The 18,719-nt window shown below is 40.0% G+C and overlaps 1 protein-coding gene across 3 annotated transcripts in view; it reads right to left on the bottom strand.

Moving 5' to 3' along the window:
• SVEP1 (sushi, von Willebrand factor type A, EGF and pentraxin domain containing 1) overlaps positions 1-18,719 on the bottom strand; it is a 127,858-nt gene that overhangs the window by 43,626 nt on the left and 65,513 nt on the right. For 2 of the 3 annotated variants that reach the window (XM_075021205.1, XM_075021207.1), the window contains 15 exons: positions 18,373-18,481; positions 16,231-16,419; positions 15,664-15,897; positions 14,987-15,148; positions 14,092-14,253; positions 13,075-13,236; positions 12,371-12,465; positions 11,092-11,188; positions 10,329-10,442; positions 9,361-9,474; positions 8,235-8,436; positions 7,058-7,215; positions 5,667-5,868; positions 4,857-5,032; positions 3,396-3,520 (listed from right to left, as the gene is read on the bottom strand). In XM_075021205.1, the coding sequence (XP_074877306.1) occupies positions 3,396-3,520; positions 4,857-5,032; positions 5,667-5,868; positions 7,058-7,215; positions 8,235-8,436; positions 9,361-9,474; positions 10,329-10,442; positions 11,092-11,188; positions 12,371-12,465; positions 13,075-13,236; positions 14,092-14,253; positions 14,987-15,148; positions 15,664-15,897; positions 16,231-16,419; positions 18,373-18,481 (2,301 nt within the window). The remainder of the gene's footprint in view (positions 1-3,395; positions 3,521-4,856; positions 5,033-5,666; positions 5,869-7,057; positions 7,216-8,234; positions 8,437-9,360; positions 9,475-10,328; positions 10,443-11,091; positions 11,189-12,370; positions 12,466-13,074; positions 13,237-14,091; positions 14,254-14,986; positions 15,149-15,663; positions 15,898-16,230; positions 16,420-18,372; positions 18,482-18,719) is intronic. The other variant, XM_075021206.1, reaches the window with a different exon arrangement.

The following is an 18,719-nucleotide window of genomic DNA, read 5'->3' as shown; positions in this document are numbered from 1 at the left end:
GTAGGAGAAAGAAAGGAACACACTGTGAGAGCAACAGCAGATTAATATCTTGAGAGCAGATCTGGTCAAATAGCTTTGATGGAGAAGTTTTCCATTTAAAACATAACTCCTTTAATGGCATCACTAGGGGTTTCTTTTGCATTCTTACTACAAGAAACTGAAATGCCAGTGGGAACCCTTAAACTGTTTCAGTATTGTATTTTAATGTAAAAAAAATTATTTCAATATCGTGAAAATATTTCTACTTCTTCACTGTGACTCTGAGAATCTATTAAACATAGTAACATTATCGTATCTCAGCCATGGAACTGCTGAAAAAAACATATGTGCCCTGAGGAGGATAAATGTGCAGTAAAGGGATAATTAAGGATTTCCTCTTCTTTTAACATATCATAGAGGGAAGTGGTCTATGGAGAAAAGATAGTTATTCAATTAAGAGAACATATTAGTAATTAGGCTACTGAGACTACTTCCTACTCCTTGGCTCTTTTGTGTTGGAGGGTCATTCCAGTAATTCCCTGGCAGGGAGAAAGGAACGTTTCCTTTAGCAGCATGAAAAAATTAATTAAGAAGAGCTAGGATGAGCAGCCCAGTGGGCTGTATACATCTCAGCACAGCCAGCCTACCCATACAACAGATGCAGCACAGCTTCAGGGCACAGCTAGCTGGTTAGAAAGCACAGGTGTGCCCAGTTCATGCCAAACAGTTGGGAAACTGCCTTTCTCAGAAGGGTAACTGGCTTCTGTTCAAGTCTGCAGTGGATGAAATCCACTACTAAGAATACTGTGTGTCTTTGTGAGAAAGGAAGGTACACCATGAACCTCAGACTGAATTATTCTCACATTCCCCCCACCATGAACTCCAGTAAGGGGGATCAGACTCTTCTACAGTCAGCTTGGCTGAAGAAGAGAGCAACCTGCTCTGTTCACTTTGAAGCCATTTCAAAGATCTCACTTCCAACAGTATGTGCTGATGGTAACTGCTTAGGCCAAGGGCTGCACACAAACTGCAAGGAATCCGCAGGGAAAAATTTCCAGTGTGGGAAAGGCAGGTTTGGGAATCAGCCCTTCCAAGCCATATGATGGAGAACGGAGGGCCAGAAAAGACCTCACAGTCCCATATAGACAACTCATATTTCTACTGCTGTCTACTCAACAACAAAACCACCAGACTGTTGGTTTACCTATACAAAATTAATATTCAGGTGGATGAGCAACTAAAGTACACAAAGAAAAATCTTAAAGAGTGAACTTTGCCTTTATGTTATTCACTGGGCAACATACTTGTCACCCTGCTTTCCTTTATGTCTGAGAATAGGAAGGTAAGACTTACTGAATAGTTCCAGCTGGCCACAACAAAATTGACAATAATAGATAACAATAGTGATTTACAATCCCAAGCTCTGAAATGAATGAGGTAAGAATTTTATAGGAAACTTACTTGTCTCAGCTCCCTGTCTGGTCTCACATCTGTCTTTTCAGATTACTAATATGGATACCATAAAGGAAGGGCAGGATTGTCTTCCCCATCCTAACTGTACTGCATTTGAAGCAAATGGGAATTTAATGAAGCCTGTCATTAAAGACAGGTGACTACCAAAAATTGCACTTAATCTTCACTAGTGTGTCCTGTAAAATCACATGCATACTTATCAGCTTCAAAACTGCCAGTGAACAAAAATGTGAAGACTTGACTTGGCAATGCAACAACTGGTGACCCCAAAAGCCAAGAACAGTAGTAGACCACTGGGCAGTTCTGAACCCAGCAGAAAGCCAAAGTATCAAAGAAAAGGAGGAAGAAGCAAAGGACACATCTGGATGCTGGAAGCAAAGATTCTGCTTTATGTCTATTTTCTGTTAATTTTATTATTTATTTGGATCATGGATAACAAACAGTGAAACCACCAAATAGTGGTAAAGCCTTAAAAAAACACAAGAGAAGAGCAAAACCTTTTAACCCAAAGACCTTCAAGAGATGCCTCTAACTTTGAACATTAGTCCTTGTTGTTCAAGTGTTACCAACAGTTTCACAATTTCTGACCTTCAGGATTGAAACACTAATGACTAGAAGTGGTGATGGAGCACACTGTCATCAGATTTGCAGAGAATATCAAACTGGGAGGCCCAGTCAGTATGCTCAAGGACAGAGCTGCACCCATAGGGACCTTGACAGGCTGGAGAAATGAGCCAACAGAGACCTCAAGAAATTCAACATGAACAAATGGGAAGGAAAAACCTCTGAATAATACAGGCTGGGGAAAGCCTGGAGAGGGTACAGCTCTGTGGAAAAGGACCTAAGGGCTCTGGCAGGCAGTGAGCTGAGTATTGGCCAGCTGTGCACCCTGGCAATAATGAGGATCAACAGCATCCTTGGCTGTGTGAATAGGGTCACAACCAGAAAACCAAGGAAGTGATTATTCCCTATTCTCAGTGCTTATTAGACCACATGTGGAGTATTGCATTCTGTTTTGGTCTCCTCAGTACAATACAGACATTGATAAGTTGGAGGAAGTTCAGGAGAGGCCCTCAAAAGTTGATGGGCTGGAGCATTTACCCTGTCAGGAGAGGCTGTGGGACCAAGGCTGGTTCGGCCTGCAGCAGAGACAGCTTTGGGGACACCTAACAGCAGGCCCCAGTACCTATGGGGAGCTAATCAAGTATGTATAGAGTCAAGCTCTTCACAGCAGTGCGTGGTGGGACACAGAAACAGTAGTCATAAGTGGAAGTGGGAGGTCCTGACTAGATATAAAGAAAAAAATTCACTGAGGATAACTGAGCACTGAGGCTTGTCTCACAGAGAAGCTGAGGGATTACTGTCCTTGCAGACACCTTTTGATCCACACTAATTTTTTAACTCTGTGAAAGTTTAGTGCCAAACATTTATTGTTGGTACCTGAATAGAAGTAGCCTAATATTCAGTTATGCTGCCCATTCAGGCTTCTCCTGGGACTATATAGCTCAGATTTTTCATAGTGTCTAATGCATTGACAGAAATTCTGACGTCTCCCCTCTGAAGTTTTACTGGTGCCTTCACACAGCAGGATGGGGTAACTGTAACCTGTAAAACAAACCCTTAGCTTGTTTCATTGGGTTTTCTCCCTCTTCTAACAGGACTGGTAGCTTTTGTGTATGCCTCCATTTCTCTTTCAAAGCTACGTAATACAGAAACGCTCAGTCAAAATAGAAGGTGACTCAGTGTTGATTTTATCACACCTAATTTTGCTTAAAGCTACTCTACTTACCATCTAAGCTTTTCACCCTAAGCCAGAGCTTCATCTAGTCCCCACTGGCTTCTGTGGGAAAAGAGGTCTAGCCAATGCGCTAATTTGGAATGCCTTTTCAAATGTTCATCCTATGCTCAGAGCCCTGTGCTCAAACACTGCAGTAAGGACTTACTTGCTGTGGAGACAAGACATGGTCCCAAATGTTGAGCTGGCTGATGGAGCCCACGAAAGATTCAGCTGGGTTGAATCCTTCACCTTTCTGATCTTGCTCTTGGCCCAGTACAAGCGCACCACCACCTAAACTCAGAGAGAATTAGAACAGGGACAGGAAACAAAACCCTACAGCAGAGATCCCTATAGGAAGATTAAAAATTAAGCAAAACAAAACTTTTGCTACCCTACGTTACTAAGATTTTGTAGTGCATAAGACCAGCCACCTTCAGCAAATTCTCTCACAAACCTCTGGGAAGCCTTATGCCAGACTGAGGTAACTGAGCATAACAATTTGGAAGTGACTCTCAAACACGCATTGATACTAAACTCATGCTGATGAGACCAGAAACTTTACATGGCTGCTTCAGGAGTGGTATTGGCTCTAAGAGACCACTTCTAGCTCAGTGTTTGAAGCATATTACAGAGCAGTGCAAAATGCCATTTTGAGCAGGTGGGGCATGTTTTACAGTGCTAGCTTGCACTTCCTCCTTTCAACAAAAGCTTAGAAAATCAGATAGAACAAATTTGATTCCAAACTCTTAGAAGAACATTGGTGGTTAGACAGTCAATGTTCTGACATGCCATACAAGTTAAAGTTCCTCTCCTTGACCAGTAGCACAGATGATACAGACATGCATTTTTTACGCCACAGGGTGTGTGGAAAAAGGCAAAAAGTAATGGAAACTGCACACTTCCTTAGGTCTTGCCTCTGGTGATAACTGCAATGTAATTGGAAAAAACTGGCAAACATAAGATACACAGACTAAAATGCTTCTTTTTTTTTTTTTATATGGATAGTTTTTAGAAAGTCTGTGTAAATTTGGACAGTGGTAGTATGAAAACACTATCAAAACCAAATCTCTTTGCAGCAATCTAACATCAGGCCTTTCACAGCTCTTCAATGCTGAAGGTATTCCTTTTCTCCTCTTCTGATATTACTGGAAAGACCGCTGATCACAGGAAACGATGAAATAGCAACACCCACCTTGTTAGGACAAAATGCAAACATAACTTTAAAAAGATGTCTGAAAGTAACAGAAGGAGGCTGAGTCAATCAACTCTGAGCACACATTTGTAAGGGAAATGACAGTTAAACTTAAGTTTGTTGTGTGAGAAACCTATTCTCACAAAGTCATTCCAAAATCAGCTCAGCACAGGCTCATTTGTGGACTAAACTCTGTCACCCTCAAAACAAGTTACCTACTAGCTTACCCTAGAAATGTGCACTTTGTCTTCAGCGAGGCTGAGTGAGGGAACTGTCCTCATGAACAAGAATAGCAAATATGAGCCCTGCACAAATGTTGAAAATGTGGAAACATACTAAAACCACCAAAATAAACATTTCTTTGCAGGCACAGCAAATTCTGAAATAAAAACAGAATGAAGGCAACAGATCTGGTGTAATATAAATAAAGCATACCAGGGATTTTTGATCCAACAGAGAGCCCGCTGCCTCCATCAGACAGTTTTCCATCGATGTACACTTTCCATGCCCCATCCGTGCATGTCCATGTGACCGCAATGTGATGCCAGTTACCATCGTTCACTGAAGGACAGTCTGTGATCCTCTCTTTCCCATTTACATAAAGAACCCAGCTGCATGGAAGGAAGATGAAGGCATACTCAGTTGCATGCAGCAACTTTAAAAGCATGGCCTGTCCCACATGACTCAAAAAAATGTTATTTGTGCAAATGAGGTAACCATGTCTACATCATACAAGAAATCTCTCTTGAAAGATCATCATACAAGATATCTCTCCCTCGGGGAATTTGGAAGTTATGGTTATCATACACAAAACATGGTGAAATAAGTAATGTGCTTTTGTAACAAAACATGAAGACTCAAGTCATGGCTGCATAGTGGATTCTTAAACTTGACCCTTAGGTTCATCCCTGCTTTTGGAGTCACACTACAAGTACTCTGAGTGATAAGCTCCATTTTATCCTATCATTTTCTCAATGTGTCATGTAAATATGATGTAAATGTAGTCCAGACAAAAAATATCCTGCTTTCTAAACTTCACTGCTTTCTTGCCATTACTCTTCTATTTGGCAAAAAGTGAAGGAAACAAAGCAAGGAGAAAAACAAAGAGACAACTCCAGCTACAGAGTTTGGATGCAGATTTTTCTATCCCAAAGTAGGCAAAGCTGATATTCAGACTTCTGGTCTATGTTTTCTTTATCAATTCAAGATATCTGAAAGCTACAGAAAAACAGAACCATGATTTACCCATTGTAATCAGTCAGAAGAAATGCATTATCACTTCCATTCTCCACTGCATAAGAAATGGGAGTCCCATAGTTTGTGGTGTCAGTGGATTTCATCCAGAATGTACAGGTGATGTCACCAAGAGATGGGAAAACACCATCAAGCATGACATACGCATAGATACCAGAGACTTCAAAATCAAGATTGAAACCAGAGGACTGTTCTGCAACAAAGACAGATAATTTTCAGAGCTGAATTCCTGAAAACCCAGAAAGAGAATCAAATGGAATCTAAGCAAACGCAGTAAAATGGAACACAACCCATCTATAAAAATTATTCACTTTAAACTGATCAGAAGTAGAAAGAATGTATAGCAGTCTAACACCAGCCAGCATACAGAGCTTTCCAAGGCTAGAAAACACACAGGGTTTGAAGACAAACAACTGAAAAAGAAGCTGAGTATCTAATAAACAGTGAATATGAACCTTGCTTTTCAGTCCACTATCAATGAAATGACATATCCATCTGCCATCCAACAACCCAAAGAGGTGTGATCAGCTCACAAGAGTCAAGATTAAAAAAAAACAATCAAAACACCCAACAAAAAACTCACAGGGTTTTTGAACTTAACTGAAATACACTACACTGGTATGGAACAGAACTTCTGTGCTGCTCTTCAATGCAGAGTGACATGTTTTACAAGGGTACTGCATGTAAATGTATCACATGGAGCTCTCCTGAAAGCTGGGTGTTATTAAACTCCAACATAGGACGGCAGGTCTAAATGACCTGTATGTCCTCTACTGTCTCTGTAACATCAACATGGGTTTGTCAGTTTCTGTTTAAAGATTCACCAGCTACTAGTATAACACTTTACAATTTTCATGGAGTGGCTAAAAGACAAATGGATTTGAGCCTTGTGGTTGTGTGGCCTAACTCCAGCATCATCCAGAAAGTTGCACTAGGTGTGACCCATTTTGCCTGACCATAGAGAACTTGATGCCCTTTTGCCTGTAGGGAACTTGATGCCTTTAGGACTCCTTAGCTGAGACTACCACATACTAATGTCTAATCCTGAGATGCAAAGCCCTACATGAAATAGAAGAACAGAAAGAGCTAATTAACTCAAATACAGAGGGCAAATACAAATTAAACTCAACAGACCTACTAGGTATTAAAAAGATAGAACTGTGCCTTAGGAAAGATAAATGAATATAAATATAGCACACATGCTGTTACTTGTCTGCAATTACACTTATTAACACTGCAGTTACGCAGCTTCCACTCAGCCTTTCAGTGTCCCACCACACTAGCTGCTTTCTGGGAAAGCCGTATGAAATCAGCCCAGCCAGTGCAAATATTGCCCAGAGACTTAGTCAAGCCACCTTTTTCTGTCACTTGGTCCTGTGTACCTGTTTCACACCTGCTGCCTGTAAAGCCAGGGGGACATTTACAAACGTACGAGTTCAAGGCATCCACACAGGTGGCTTGGTTTAAACAGGGACTGGAGTCACAGTCATTGATGTTCACTTCACAGTTTAGTCCTGTGTACCCTGTCACACACAGACACCTATGGAGGAAAAGAGAAACACACTTCAAAGGTGGCTGCTGTCACAACAAAAAGTCGTGGCCATGAGGCCAGATCCGCTGATAGGAATGGCATATACTGGAAAAAAAAAAATCAACAGAAAAGATACTACAGAATAATGGAGTTTTATTTTGGTTGTTCTTTTAAGTATGCTGGTATTCTATTAGGTGCCTAATACTTCTTGATAGGGACATTACAATACACAGTGCCTGTGTTTCTTTATATGAAACTGGGAGAGGCAACCATTGCATTCCTGTGAGTGATGCATGCCTTCTAGGTCCACAGAATTATAGATGAAAGGTACTCGACTTTTCAGGCAGATATGCTTACATAGAGGGAAAACCAAGGCAGTAGAAAGGGACCAAAACCTCTGGTACTTGGAAAACCAATATGTTTGAAAGGCACCGAAACTTCTGGGGCTTTGGGGAGGGAAAGCGTTATTATACCCAGACAGTAACAGCTGGTCCATGTCTCTATCTCTACAGTGATATACAGTATGACACTGCTATTGGTATTTGTAACTTTTGATCTGAGTCCAGATATCCTGAAGCATAAAAATAAATTTTTGGAAGATTCCATTGGTGTTTGTATTTTAATTGCTATATTCTCAATATGTACAGCTATTCCTGCCTTCCAGGCTATAGAAATGTAACATTATCAGTTACATAACGGTCATCACCTATTCTTCTAGTGGAAAGCAAGACAAGCCCTTGAAGCTTGGGAAAGTGGATTTCTTTTCAAAGATCAATATTAAAATCATGCAGTCCTACCATGCTTACACTTCAAACCTTCATATTTTCTTTGCTGTCTACCTTGGAATTTTTTAAGTGTGAGGACACTAGGATTTATTTTCTTGCCTTTTAAAATCTCCTTCAGTGTCCATAAGGGGACCATTTACATTGGATCAGACTGCCAAATGCCTTGCTGAAATCTAAGAAGGCTGAAGCACCACAACATACCTGACTTTCTACATTGTATTACGTTAATTATCTCTTTTTCACCTGAAGCTGTTGATACCATCTCTGCATGTAGCTCCATTCCTACAGGGTCTGCTGAGACACTCATCGATGTTTCTTTCACACAAGACACCAGTAAAACCTGGGGGGCACTTGCAGGAGAAACTGCCAACTCGATCTTCACAAGTAGCCCTATTAAGACACGGGTTTGAAAGGCATTCATTGACCTCCGTTTCACAGTGACCACCTGAGAAGAAAAGAACAAAGTCACAGCTCCACTTTGAATTAACCTAAAAAAGAAGATTACTAACCCATCTCTGTTTTTTAAGGACTGTTGCTGATCTTCTGGGAAAGAGCAAACATCAGGGTAGCCATGCAGGTTTGGGATTTACTACATTATCTGAGGTTAAGTGGTCATAGAAGAATTACAGGAACCATCTCTGCAGTTGTAGAAATTAACACTCAGCAAACTGTGGGGAATTTAAACTGATATTGCCCATTATGTGAGTGATTTGGGCTGAATCAGGAAATCACCTGAGAAACTATTCTGAGCAACTAATGAAATGCTGCTACAAAAGACATTTAGCTGGAACCTTAACTCTAAGGAGAAACATGAAAGCCAGAAACACATGATTGTGGCATTTCTGCTGTGAAAGAGGGTCTACATTACAAGCACTGAAGAATGAGGAAACTGCATGTGATTTTATAGTGGAGCTCTTTGGCAACATGACAATCAACAAATATGCCTAATTGTTACAGAAATCTATGAAAGCAGTAGGAAGCCGAGTATGGGGATGGGGACTAGTTTTAATATAGAACATCTTGCCTACCATTATATTTTTCTTTTTTAAATAAAATTAAAAATAACAATTTGCACCCATGTGAATGTCCCTATTCTTTCCTTAACATCACACATGGCAAAATGTGTTCATGGCAAAATTAGTAATAGAAGACTGATCACTTAGTAAATCCTTCTGAAGTGACACTTACACTACAGGAACTCTGAGAGATTAGATGGACCTAAGGAATCCAGTACACCCCTATCAACACATAATATATGCAATATATGCAAATATATATAGCAATGAGACTGAAACACTTTGGATAGGGTAGGAAGACATGTTTTTTGGTCAGAAAGAGTGAAGGCTGACTTAAACAGAAAAAGGTGTACCTGTGAACCCTTTCGCACAAGTGCAGCGGTAACCGTTTTTGCCATCAACACAGTGGGCTCCATTCAAACATGGACTGGAGTTACATTCATTTATGTCCTCCTCACACAAGAGACCTTCAAACAGCAAGGGTTAGAAGGCATGATTAAGACATGGTCAAGGTCTGCATGCTGCAGTGACTGAATGCAGTAGACAGAACAGCACCATACTGCTTGCATATCAAAAAGCTAATGAGATTCAGTGATAAAATTCCATGTTTGACTGCACTACTGCGAACATCTACAGAGATCATCTGTGTGAAAGATGTGAAGTCCATGGTTTGTCTTTATAAAGGTTAAAAAATATCCAACGAGTGTTGTTGTTGATAAATGTATAGCCATAAATGTTAAAAATGAGGGAGACCATTTCCAGTGGAAAACACAAGGCCTTTTTTTTAGTCACACAAAATTATCTCCTCAATAGTTTATTTCAGTATTCAGAAATTAGGTGCTGTTTTGGCAAAGTACTCAAGCATGTCAGCTTCCCCACAGATTTCAATACTTTCAACACACATGCAGGTGAGAGATAAAAACACTGAGAAAAAAGATAAGAAAAAGTCCACTCACTCATAGGGCTGCAGTAAAGCAACTGCATAAACGCATTATCTAGTCAGGCCATATTCAGTCTCACAAGCATTTTTGCTGTGAGTATTTACTAAATCCCTAATCTTCATTCCTTTTTTTTAGACCAGAAATGTCACAAAACAGAAGCATATGTGCACACACATGCACACAGACTGTCCTTGCATGCTCATCCTTTTCTTTCAAAACCTATTCACATACAGTAGAACCTTACTCTAGCCTGTAGATCAGATTGCTTTCCTGTGGTAATTCCATAGATGTCGAATTATACAGCCCTTGTGTTTTGTATTATCTACTTGGCACAGAAACAATGCCTGTCTGAAGAAGAGCTATGAAATGAAACAACTTACCTGAATAGCCTCGTTGACAATGGCAAACAAAGGTCCCAATGCCATCTTTACAGATTCCATTGTTGTGACAAGGAGATGATTTACACTCATCAACTTCTGCTTCACATTTCAAGCCTAGAATGCAAAATAAAGGACTGAGAACGGGGAGACAAAATTTGAAGTTGTTCAGAAACACAGAAGAATGTAGGAAAACACATTGATTAATTGCGTACATTACCAGACATTCAGGTTTATTATCTTCTCTTCAGATTGTGTTTTAACACAGACCTGAGACTAAATGTTATTAGAAAGGTATGATGCACACTGGGCCACAAACTGATCAGTTCCAGATGGTGGCTCTTAATACCTATCACAAGTAAGAGAGATCACTTCTTGGTAATAGCTGAATAATAAGTCATCTGTTTGCTTTGAAGCAACTGGGAAGCTAACAATGAAGAGGAGTACAGGCAGATCTAGTGGAATTAGCTGTTTAGAGTGCAAATTTCTAGCTTTTGCTAATCATAAATATTGCCAAGTGGATTTTCAAATCCACTAACTCCACTAAAGAAACCCCATACAAAATCCTTTTCTCCTAAACATGAAATTAGTTCAGTGAGAACACGAGGAACTATCTCTTTTCTAATACTTAAGTAAGGTAAATCTGTGATGGATATTCCAATTAGTTAGGCTATAGTCTTGCACTGAAATGTTTGCTCCTTTATGCTTGGTCATGTTAAGGGCATGGAGACATGTTAGCTCCTCCAACTGCTTCTCAATTTTTTACCTGTATATCCAAGTGGGCATATGCAAATATATCCACTTCCTAATTGTTTGCAGGTCCCATTGTTGTGGCATGGTTCCAGGAAACACTCATGAAAGACCTGCCAGAGGCAAGAATGATACAATTACAGTGAAAGTGGAAATACAGCTGGAACAAAATACTCTAATTTGAAATGGCACACCCTATAGTCACTTTGGAAAGCTGGGAAAAAAAGTCACTGGCATTAACTTCTAGCTCTTCCTCTTTGTCTCCTCAGCACACCAATCATTCTTTTCTTCTAGAGAAAAATACCAGAAATCTGAATTATTATTTTAAATTGACCTTTTACTTCGCAAAATGTGATCATCGCAGTTGTTTCCTTAAAACTTTCTTAGCTATGATTCACAGGTGACATTTTATATTATGCTATCTTTTATATGAGAGTTCTCCACTTTGTATCCTTTTACATGGGCTAATCCCTTCTTGCTACTGGTCATCAGGTGAGCTGGTGGGGAACTTCACTGTGTGGCATTATTTTTTTTAATGTAGCAAACCTAAATTAAGCAAAGCCCTAGTGTAAATGGTCAACTAAAACCATAGGACATCAGTTCGTCACCTGTCCATATGTTATATAATGGTTCAAGCCAAATTTATCATCAGTCAGCTTTGTTCCTGTTTACATAATATCCTAACTTTAGATTCAAACAAAGCACTCTTGTCAGAGTTACAGACTGTGAGGGAGATGGTGGGAGTAAGGGGGCATCTCTGGCAAACATTGTCACTAGAGTAGTTTCACGTGACGACTTGCCTGTATTTCAAAGGGGGTACTCACAGCAGAAGGGAGCTCTGCTTTCCTCCTCTTAAGTGTATCTATGTTGCAATAAGTAAAACAAAGATTTTACAACTGGGACTTAGGTGCCTGGTAGCATTGTCTGGAATTCAGCATATGGAAGACAACAGATGACTAAGTGTGGTCAATCTACTTTTTAATAGATTGGTTAAACCTCCTCCATGGAGTTCACATTTCTTTTATAAGTGTGATAAATATTTCATACATCAGGTGAAGGCTTCAAGTCCAGAATTTAAAATTGCCAATAGCTGATGCAGCCTCCTTTGTTCAGTGAAAGTGCTTCTATGATTACAAAGAGAGTTTGAGTGTTCCCCTCAGGACCATCACTCTCGTCTCTTCAGGAAATATAGCCAGCATAACAATTACATTTAAAAAGGCCTTAGTCATTTACTGCTGCATAAGGCACTCTTTGTTTCATTTAAGATAACATTGGAAAATATATGTAATCCTTACCTGACTGCTGACTTTGTACTGCTTGCTGATATTTTCTGGAGAGGCTGGTACCATCATTACACTTTGTTCAGCTGCTGAAAAAGTAGAACCAAAACCTTAAGAGGAAAGATATAAAAGTGCTGTTAATAACACTGTATGGCAAAGTTCCTACTCCATGAGGGCATAATAATTGCATGTTAGTAATGCATCTAAAGATATGCTGAAAAAGGTGAATTTGTGGGAATAAAAAGCAAACTTTACAGTAACCACATAGTATTTTATATATGTTTTACACAAATATGTATTTGTAAGCACATACATTTCTAAAACACATGTGTGTGTACGTATAAAATATATTCTATGTGTATTTATACACACACACATACATGCGTATACATATTTGTGTATATATATTTGTATAAATATATAACTCTATAGTGTGTATATATAGTACATATATACTATGTGTGTGTGTGTATCTATATACACACTTTGTATATGTGTACTCTGTTATTGAGCCTTGGTATGTATCACACTGTAGCCACTCCTTCTATGTAACACAGAGGCAACAACAGTAGGCAAAACCAGCTGTGAACATCACTGATTGAAATGGAAGGTCTATATTGTTAGGAGAGTAAGTGGGATGTTTTCTGTTAAGACTACTGCTGGCCGTCCTTTAGATGTTCCTTTTATTCACTTTCTCCAGCAGAGATAATTTGGCTTACTTGAACAATCTGTGATGGATCTGGCACCAATGACAGTTGTTGTTCCATAAAAGGGGCAAGACAAGCAGTAGGACTTTCCTGGGTCTGGCTGATAGTAGTCTCTGGGACAAGGGTAGCAAGGTGTCAAACCTGTACGAGAGAACTCGCCTGCAAGACATGGTACTGCAAGAACAAAAGGACATTTTTTTGAGTGATCACTCACACCCCCAACCTACCTGCCCCCACCTCTTTCTGATAAGTTTCTCTTCTCCCCTCATAGTCCTTCCTCAGACTTAAAGGAATAGGATGAAACCTGCCAGGAGTTCACAACTCCAGGAGATGCTTATTTAAATTGTGCTGTTAGGTGACATTTGGTTCTCAAAGTACTACAGAAATATCTGGGAATTATTTCTATCTATTCCTTTTGCTGCTCTGGGGGCAGCTTTCAAATGCAACTTTCTTTCCTTTTTATCTCTTATACCTGTTGGATTTTTTTTGGTTTGGTTTGGTTTGTTTTTTTCCTTCAAGAAGGAGTAAGGACAAAAGACAAGTCTTTTTTGTACTATTAATCCCTGCAGACTATTTCCCCTGGGAATCTTTCTGGCAAAGCTTCCCAAAGACAGTTGAGGACAATTTCTTGAAAAAAGTTATGGGACAAACTGTGTTAAAATTAAGTATTTTTGTACAGGAGATGTGGAAGCTGTTCCAGAGGTAATAGCGACAAACATCCTGTCATTCCCTTTCTTTTCTGTAAGTAAAAAGGTTTTGTTTTCACGTAGGTACCCATCACATATCTCATTTTATTCATCTTTAGGTAAGAATCTATCTTGGAAATCAGAAGGAGGGCATTTGAAATAATCAGGATATCAGGAAATAGCTTATAATTTTTGCTGGGAAATGCTGCTTGGTCCACACTTAACCAGAAGCAGACTTCAATCTCAGGCAGGTCAATTGGATTACATTAGCTGATGTTTAAATAACATTTAGAAATCTTTAGAATTTAATTTAAAAAATTTCATAACCCCTTTTGTTACAAACCTCCACAAGCTGAGACATCCACTGCACCTCTTTTTACTGTTGATGTATTTTCTGGGCAAGAGATGCAACTCCTGGATCCAAATGCTGGTTGATATGTGCCAAATGGACATGTTTCACAGGTCTCAAGACCATTAGGCGAGTAAGTTCCCTGCTTGCACTGAGCTATAAAGCAGAAGAATTCATAAAGATTAAGCAATGTCCAACAGGAAACATGGCTCTTGACCTCTGAAAATAATGCTGAAATCATAACACACATCACAGGGACTTTTACTTCTAGAGTTCACTCTACTCTGAAGGACTCCATAGGTACAAAGACACAAAAAAAAAGGAATTGTGGTAAGTTACTGATACTGCATTTGTGAATTATTAGCCAGTTAACTCTCTTCCAATCAGCTTCACAGATGATTTATTGCACCTCAATTACTCATATTTAATCAACAACATTAATGATAAGACAATAAACACGAAATAAATCTAGCAACTTCTTTTTCAGAACAAGTCACAGAGATAGTGGTGCTGAGGTGCTCAATGCCACAGCACTGTAGTGTAGGATGCAGACATTTTATCTTTGATCATGGTAGAATGGAGAAGGGCTGGCAAGGACAAGAACGGCATTAAGTGTGTTAGTCCCTGCAAAATGGGCTCACAAACTCACAGAATGAAGACAGAAATGAAACAAAGCTTCAAATGCCAGCTCGTCTTGAAACAGCTGCCCAGGCATCCTGCAAGCCACAGCAGTGGCGAAAACCTGGATTTTTCTCTTTACATATGCATCAAGGGGCAGTTAGGACTGCTCCTCATTTCACAGGCTAACCTAATTCCAATAATCCCACCATGGGGACCAAAAGGATGCCACCAGGCATTCAGAAGTGACTGAAGAAGATAAAGTTCTCACCTTTGCATTCAGAGATGCTCCTAGAGTGTAGATACTCAGTATAGCTACCAGATGGACAACTTTTGCATTCCAGCTGCCCTTCCTCATCTTGGTAGGACCCAGTCCAGCAGCTTTCACAGGTGTGATGCTCCAGAGAGTAATAGGTACCCAAAGGGCAGTTGACTGTAATGTTAGAAACATAAGGTTCCCCTCAGAGTGCACAATCATACATACTTGTCTTGCCTCTGGAGTTCCCATTTAGTCAAACCCTGTTTATGTGAAATGTGACTCCGTTCCTCAGCAAATGGGGTATCTCTCTGGAACACTGCAAAGATCTCACTACACAGAGGAAATGGAATCCAATTCCCCATCTTAGCTACACATCACCCACAGGACTAATAGGGTTAGAAGACTGCATACTAAGCACTGTTTTCCTGTGTATCACCAACTGTGGATATGCCTGATTTCCCCATGGGAGTGGAATGCTGGGTACAAAAGTGTCCTTTTTCCCCAGGCCTTGGTTAGGAACGTAAACATCCTCTCCAAGTCAAACTGCGCAAAGCATTTTTGAAGTTTATTGTTCTGGGAGACCACAAGCACTGGACTGTGTCAAACCATAAGCCTCTGCAATCATCCTCTAAAACTTTGCTTTTCAAAAGGATTCTAAATACATGTAAGGAGCAAGTCATTTGGCTTACCACACATTCTCCCTCTCAGCACAGAACCAGGCCTGCAGAAAAGAAAGGCCTTCTCGGTCTCCAGTGAGTTGCTGTCAGCTACAATGAGTTCAGATGCAAACTGAAAAGAATACATGGGCTCCTTATTGAGAGTCCTATTCAGCCTGTTCGTGATTGTCTCCAGAGTTTTAAGGAGCCGTCGCTGGTTTTCCAGTTCCACTGTATCATTCCTTTCATCAGGCAGTGGCACACTAGCTGGGATATAAACAGAAAACACAAAAAGCACACAGATTTTATAGTCAGCACTTCCAGTGTACTCTGGAGTATATCAAGAGTGCAACACTCGAGCTTGCCAGTGGAAAGTGGAAAGCAGGCCATGTGCACAATGCTCTCCATGAACATGAGGCTGTGATTTCTCCCCCAGGCAGAAAGTCTGTCATGAAGTGGGGCTATGAAAGTCTCCAGAAAACTGTCATCTGCATCTCCAGCAGGCTTTGTGAACTGAAGGCTAAGTTCTACTGAAGGTATTAGAAACTCATTTTTTAAAAAGAAGGATTAGGGGAAGGACAATATGTTGACTTCTCTCACCTGTGATGTTAAATATTAACTTGATTTTGTGATCAGTCATTGGAACATTCAGCTTATGCCTTTTGACTCGAGCAGGTGCTGCCTTTACAGAGGCAGAGAGATGCTTGGATAAGTCGTCGTCTTGTGCTGCATCAACAAAATCATCATAGGAATAATCCAGCTGGTTTGCTGCCCCCCAGCCAGCAGGTCCTGTGGGGCATTAATAAAGAACAAAAGCAGAAGCAACATCATGTGGAATATAAGTGCCTGTACTTATTTCTAAAATACATCCCCAATAGAATGCGGTCTGTTTTGAAGCTCCAGATGATGCATGCTAGCTTTGCCTCCACACAAGTGCCTACTGTACCAACACTTTGACTGAAAAAAAAGGAAAAATCAATCTCACTCCTAACTGATAACCTGGAGATCCTGAATCTTGTGCAGTTAGCCAAAGCTTTAAAGAAATACTGCTATAAAAGTTACAGGTTGCAATTCTTTCTCTTCCCCTGTCTTGCATGGACCGTCCCCTGCCAGCAACATTTTCTTCAACAATTCCATATTGCTCTCTCTTCCTCTTCCTGCTCAATTACAGACACCACGGCCTATGCCACATGTCTCCATTGCATCTTTTTCTCACAACTCCTGAATAGTTCTACCATCATCTGCACTCTCAGAAAAGGCTGGTAGCATCACCTTATGTGTTTATACTCCCCAGACAGGCATTTCCTGTTACACACAGTGAGTCAAATTCACCCCCTGTATAATGTCCCTCATCTATAACACACTTTCAACCAGAAACAATTAAACAATTGTTTCTGTAGATAATCTACCTTCTCATAATGACTAAATCTAGAGGTGCATGGGCTATTTCATTGAGCAGTTCTTTTTCTAAAAACACTAAGATATAAAAAAATTCTGCCAATTACCTGTTAGCAGTCACCTAGATTATGCTTAATTTGCAGTGGAAACTAGGACAAGTTAACCCCACAGCTTTGAGGTTAATACCATGTCAGTATTCCACAACTAGTTTTCTAAACTGTTGTCTCTTATGACCTGAAGAGAGTTCTCCCCTCCTGCCTCCCTAGTGTAAAATCACGGGAAACTCCAGACAAACAGCAACAAGGTTATTCTGATAAGAGGTTGACATGAAACAGGAGAGAATAGGACCCTGCATCCCACGTCCTCAACACTGTTTCCTCCAAGTGCCTTTAGAAGTTAGCTCCAGCTGTCATCAATATTCATCCTTACCCTGATGACAACAGCAAACTGAACACCCAGACCCCCCTGCCCCATGTCTGATTACAAACAAATGTGCACTCAAACTCAGTGAAGCATGTCTAAAAGATGAGAATAAGCAGGAGGCTCTACCAAGTAACTTCACTATAAACCTGTAAAAGAGCCACACTCCTATGACAAAATACGTATTCTGATGTTGATTTGCCAAAATACCTCATGCTAAGATAGGTAATGTAAGTTACCTGGTTTTAGCCTTTCTGCTCTGAGCACCCCCATGGGACTCAGAAATGCCAAGGACAACAGCAGTACAACATGGACGCTAACCTGTTCAAAAATGGACTGAAATGACAACTTACTTGGCATAAAGAAAAATGGTAACAATCACTAGAACTGTCACAGCTTTTACTCTGATATAACTGCAGTCATCCTGCAAAATCTGCCCTTGCATACAGGAAGTCATTTCACAGCTAATGGGCAAACTTAAGCTTGTACAGCTTTACACTGTGAGGGTTCTGTGCTGATCTGAACCAGCGTCAAGGATGCTCCTCATTTTCTTAACAATCTCCAGAACCATCAATTGTACTTTTTCAGTATTTTGGTGAAACTGTATGCTTTTAAAAAGTTGCTTTCTTCCAGGCCAGCCAAGCAGGTTTGTAGGACTCTGTCTGTGTGCGCTTTTTTCCCCCCTCCCCATCATGAGGCATCTCAGTAAACTTTTCCTCTACACTATATAGGAAGCAGTATTAAAATCAGACAGCAAACACTTCCATAATATTTTTATAAAACCTATTAGTAATTGCTTACTATCTTAAAAGCTCTATAGTTAATTTTAAAAAATATCTCACACAATACACTGTGTACTTCAGAACAAAAGGTATTAAGCTGCGTTAAACCTGGATGGCTAAGAATCTATGCATCAATAATTACCAATGGCAAATCCATTTTCATAATCGTAATTATATTCCAAGCAATGTTTCTGTGTCTGATCTTCCAATCTGCAGTCAATATCATCAACGTCATTACAGAATGATGGGACCTTCCAACATAAAGAAGAAAAACATTAAAAAATAAAACCATATAGCCTCCTCCTCCCCTGACTTATAAAAAATTCTAGTTACAATCTAAAGCACTGGTCCTGCCAGTGACACTAGATTTCCCCTTTTATGTCTCTCATAACCTTGGCAAAGCCTGCTCAAAGAAGTATGGTCTATTGAGACATCTGGGAAATAAGAGGGCAACTTGTAGGCATACAAGCTGTTTGTTATAGAAGATCT

The sequence above is a fragment of the Buteo buteo genome, chromosome Z (assembly GCF_964188355.1).
Source record: "Buteo buteo chromosome Z, bButBut1.hap1.1, whole genome shotgun sequence".
NCBI classification, from domain to species: domain Eukaryota; kingdom Metazoa; phylum Chordata; class Aves; order Accipitriformes; family Accipitridae; genus Buteo; species Buteo buteo.
This window is presented reverse-complemented; position numbering and strand designations above follow the sequence as displayed.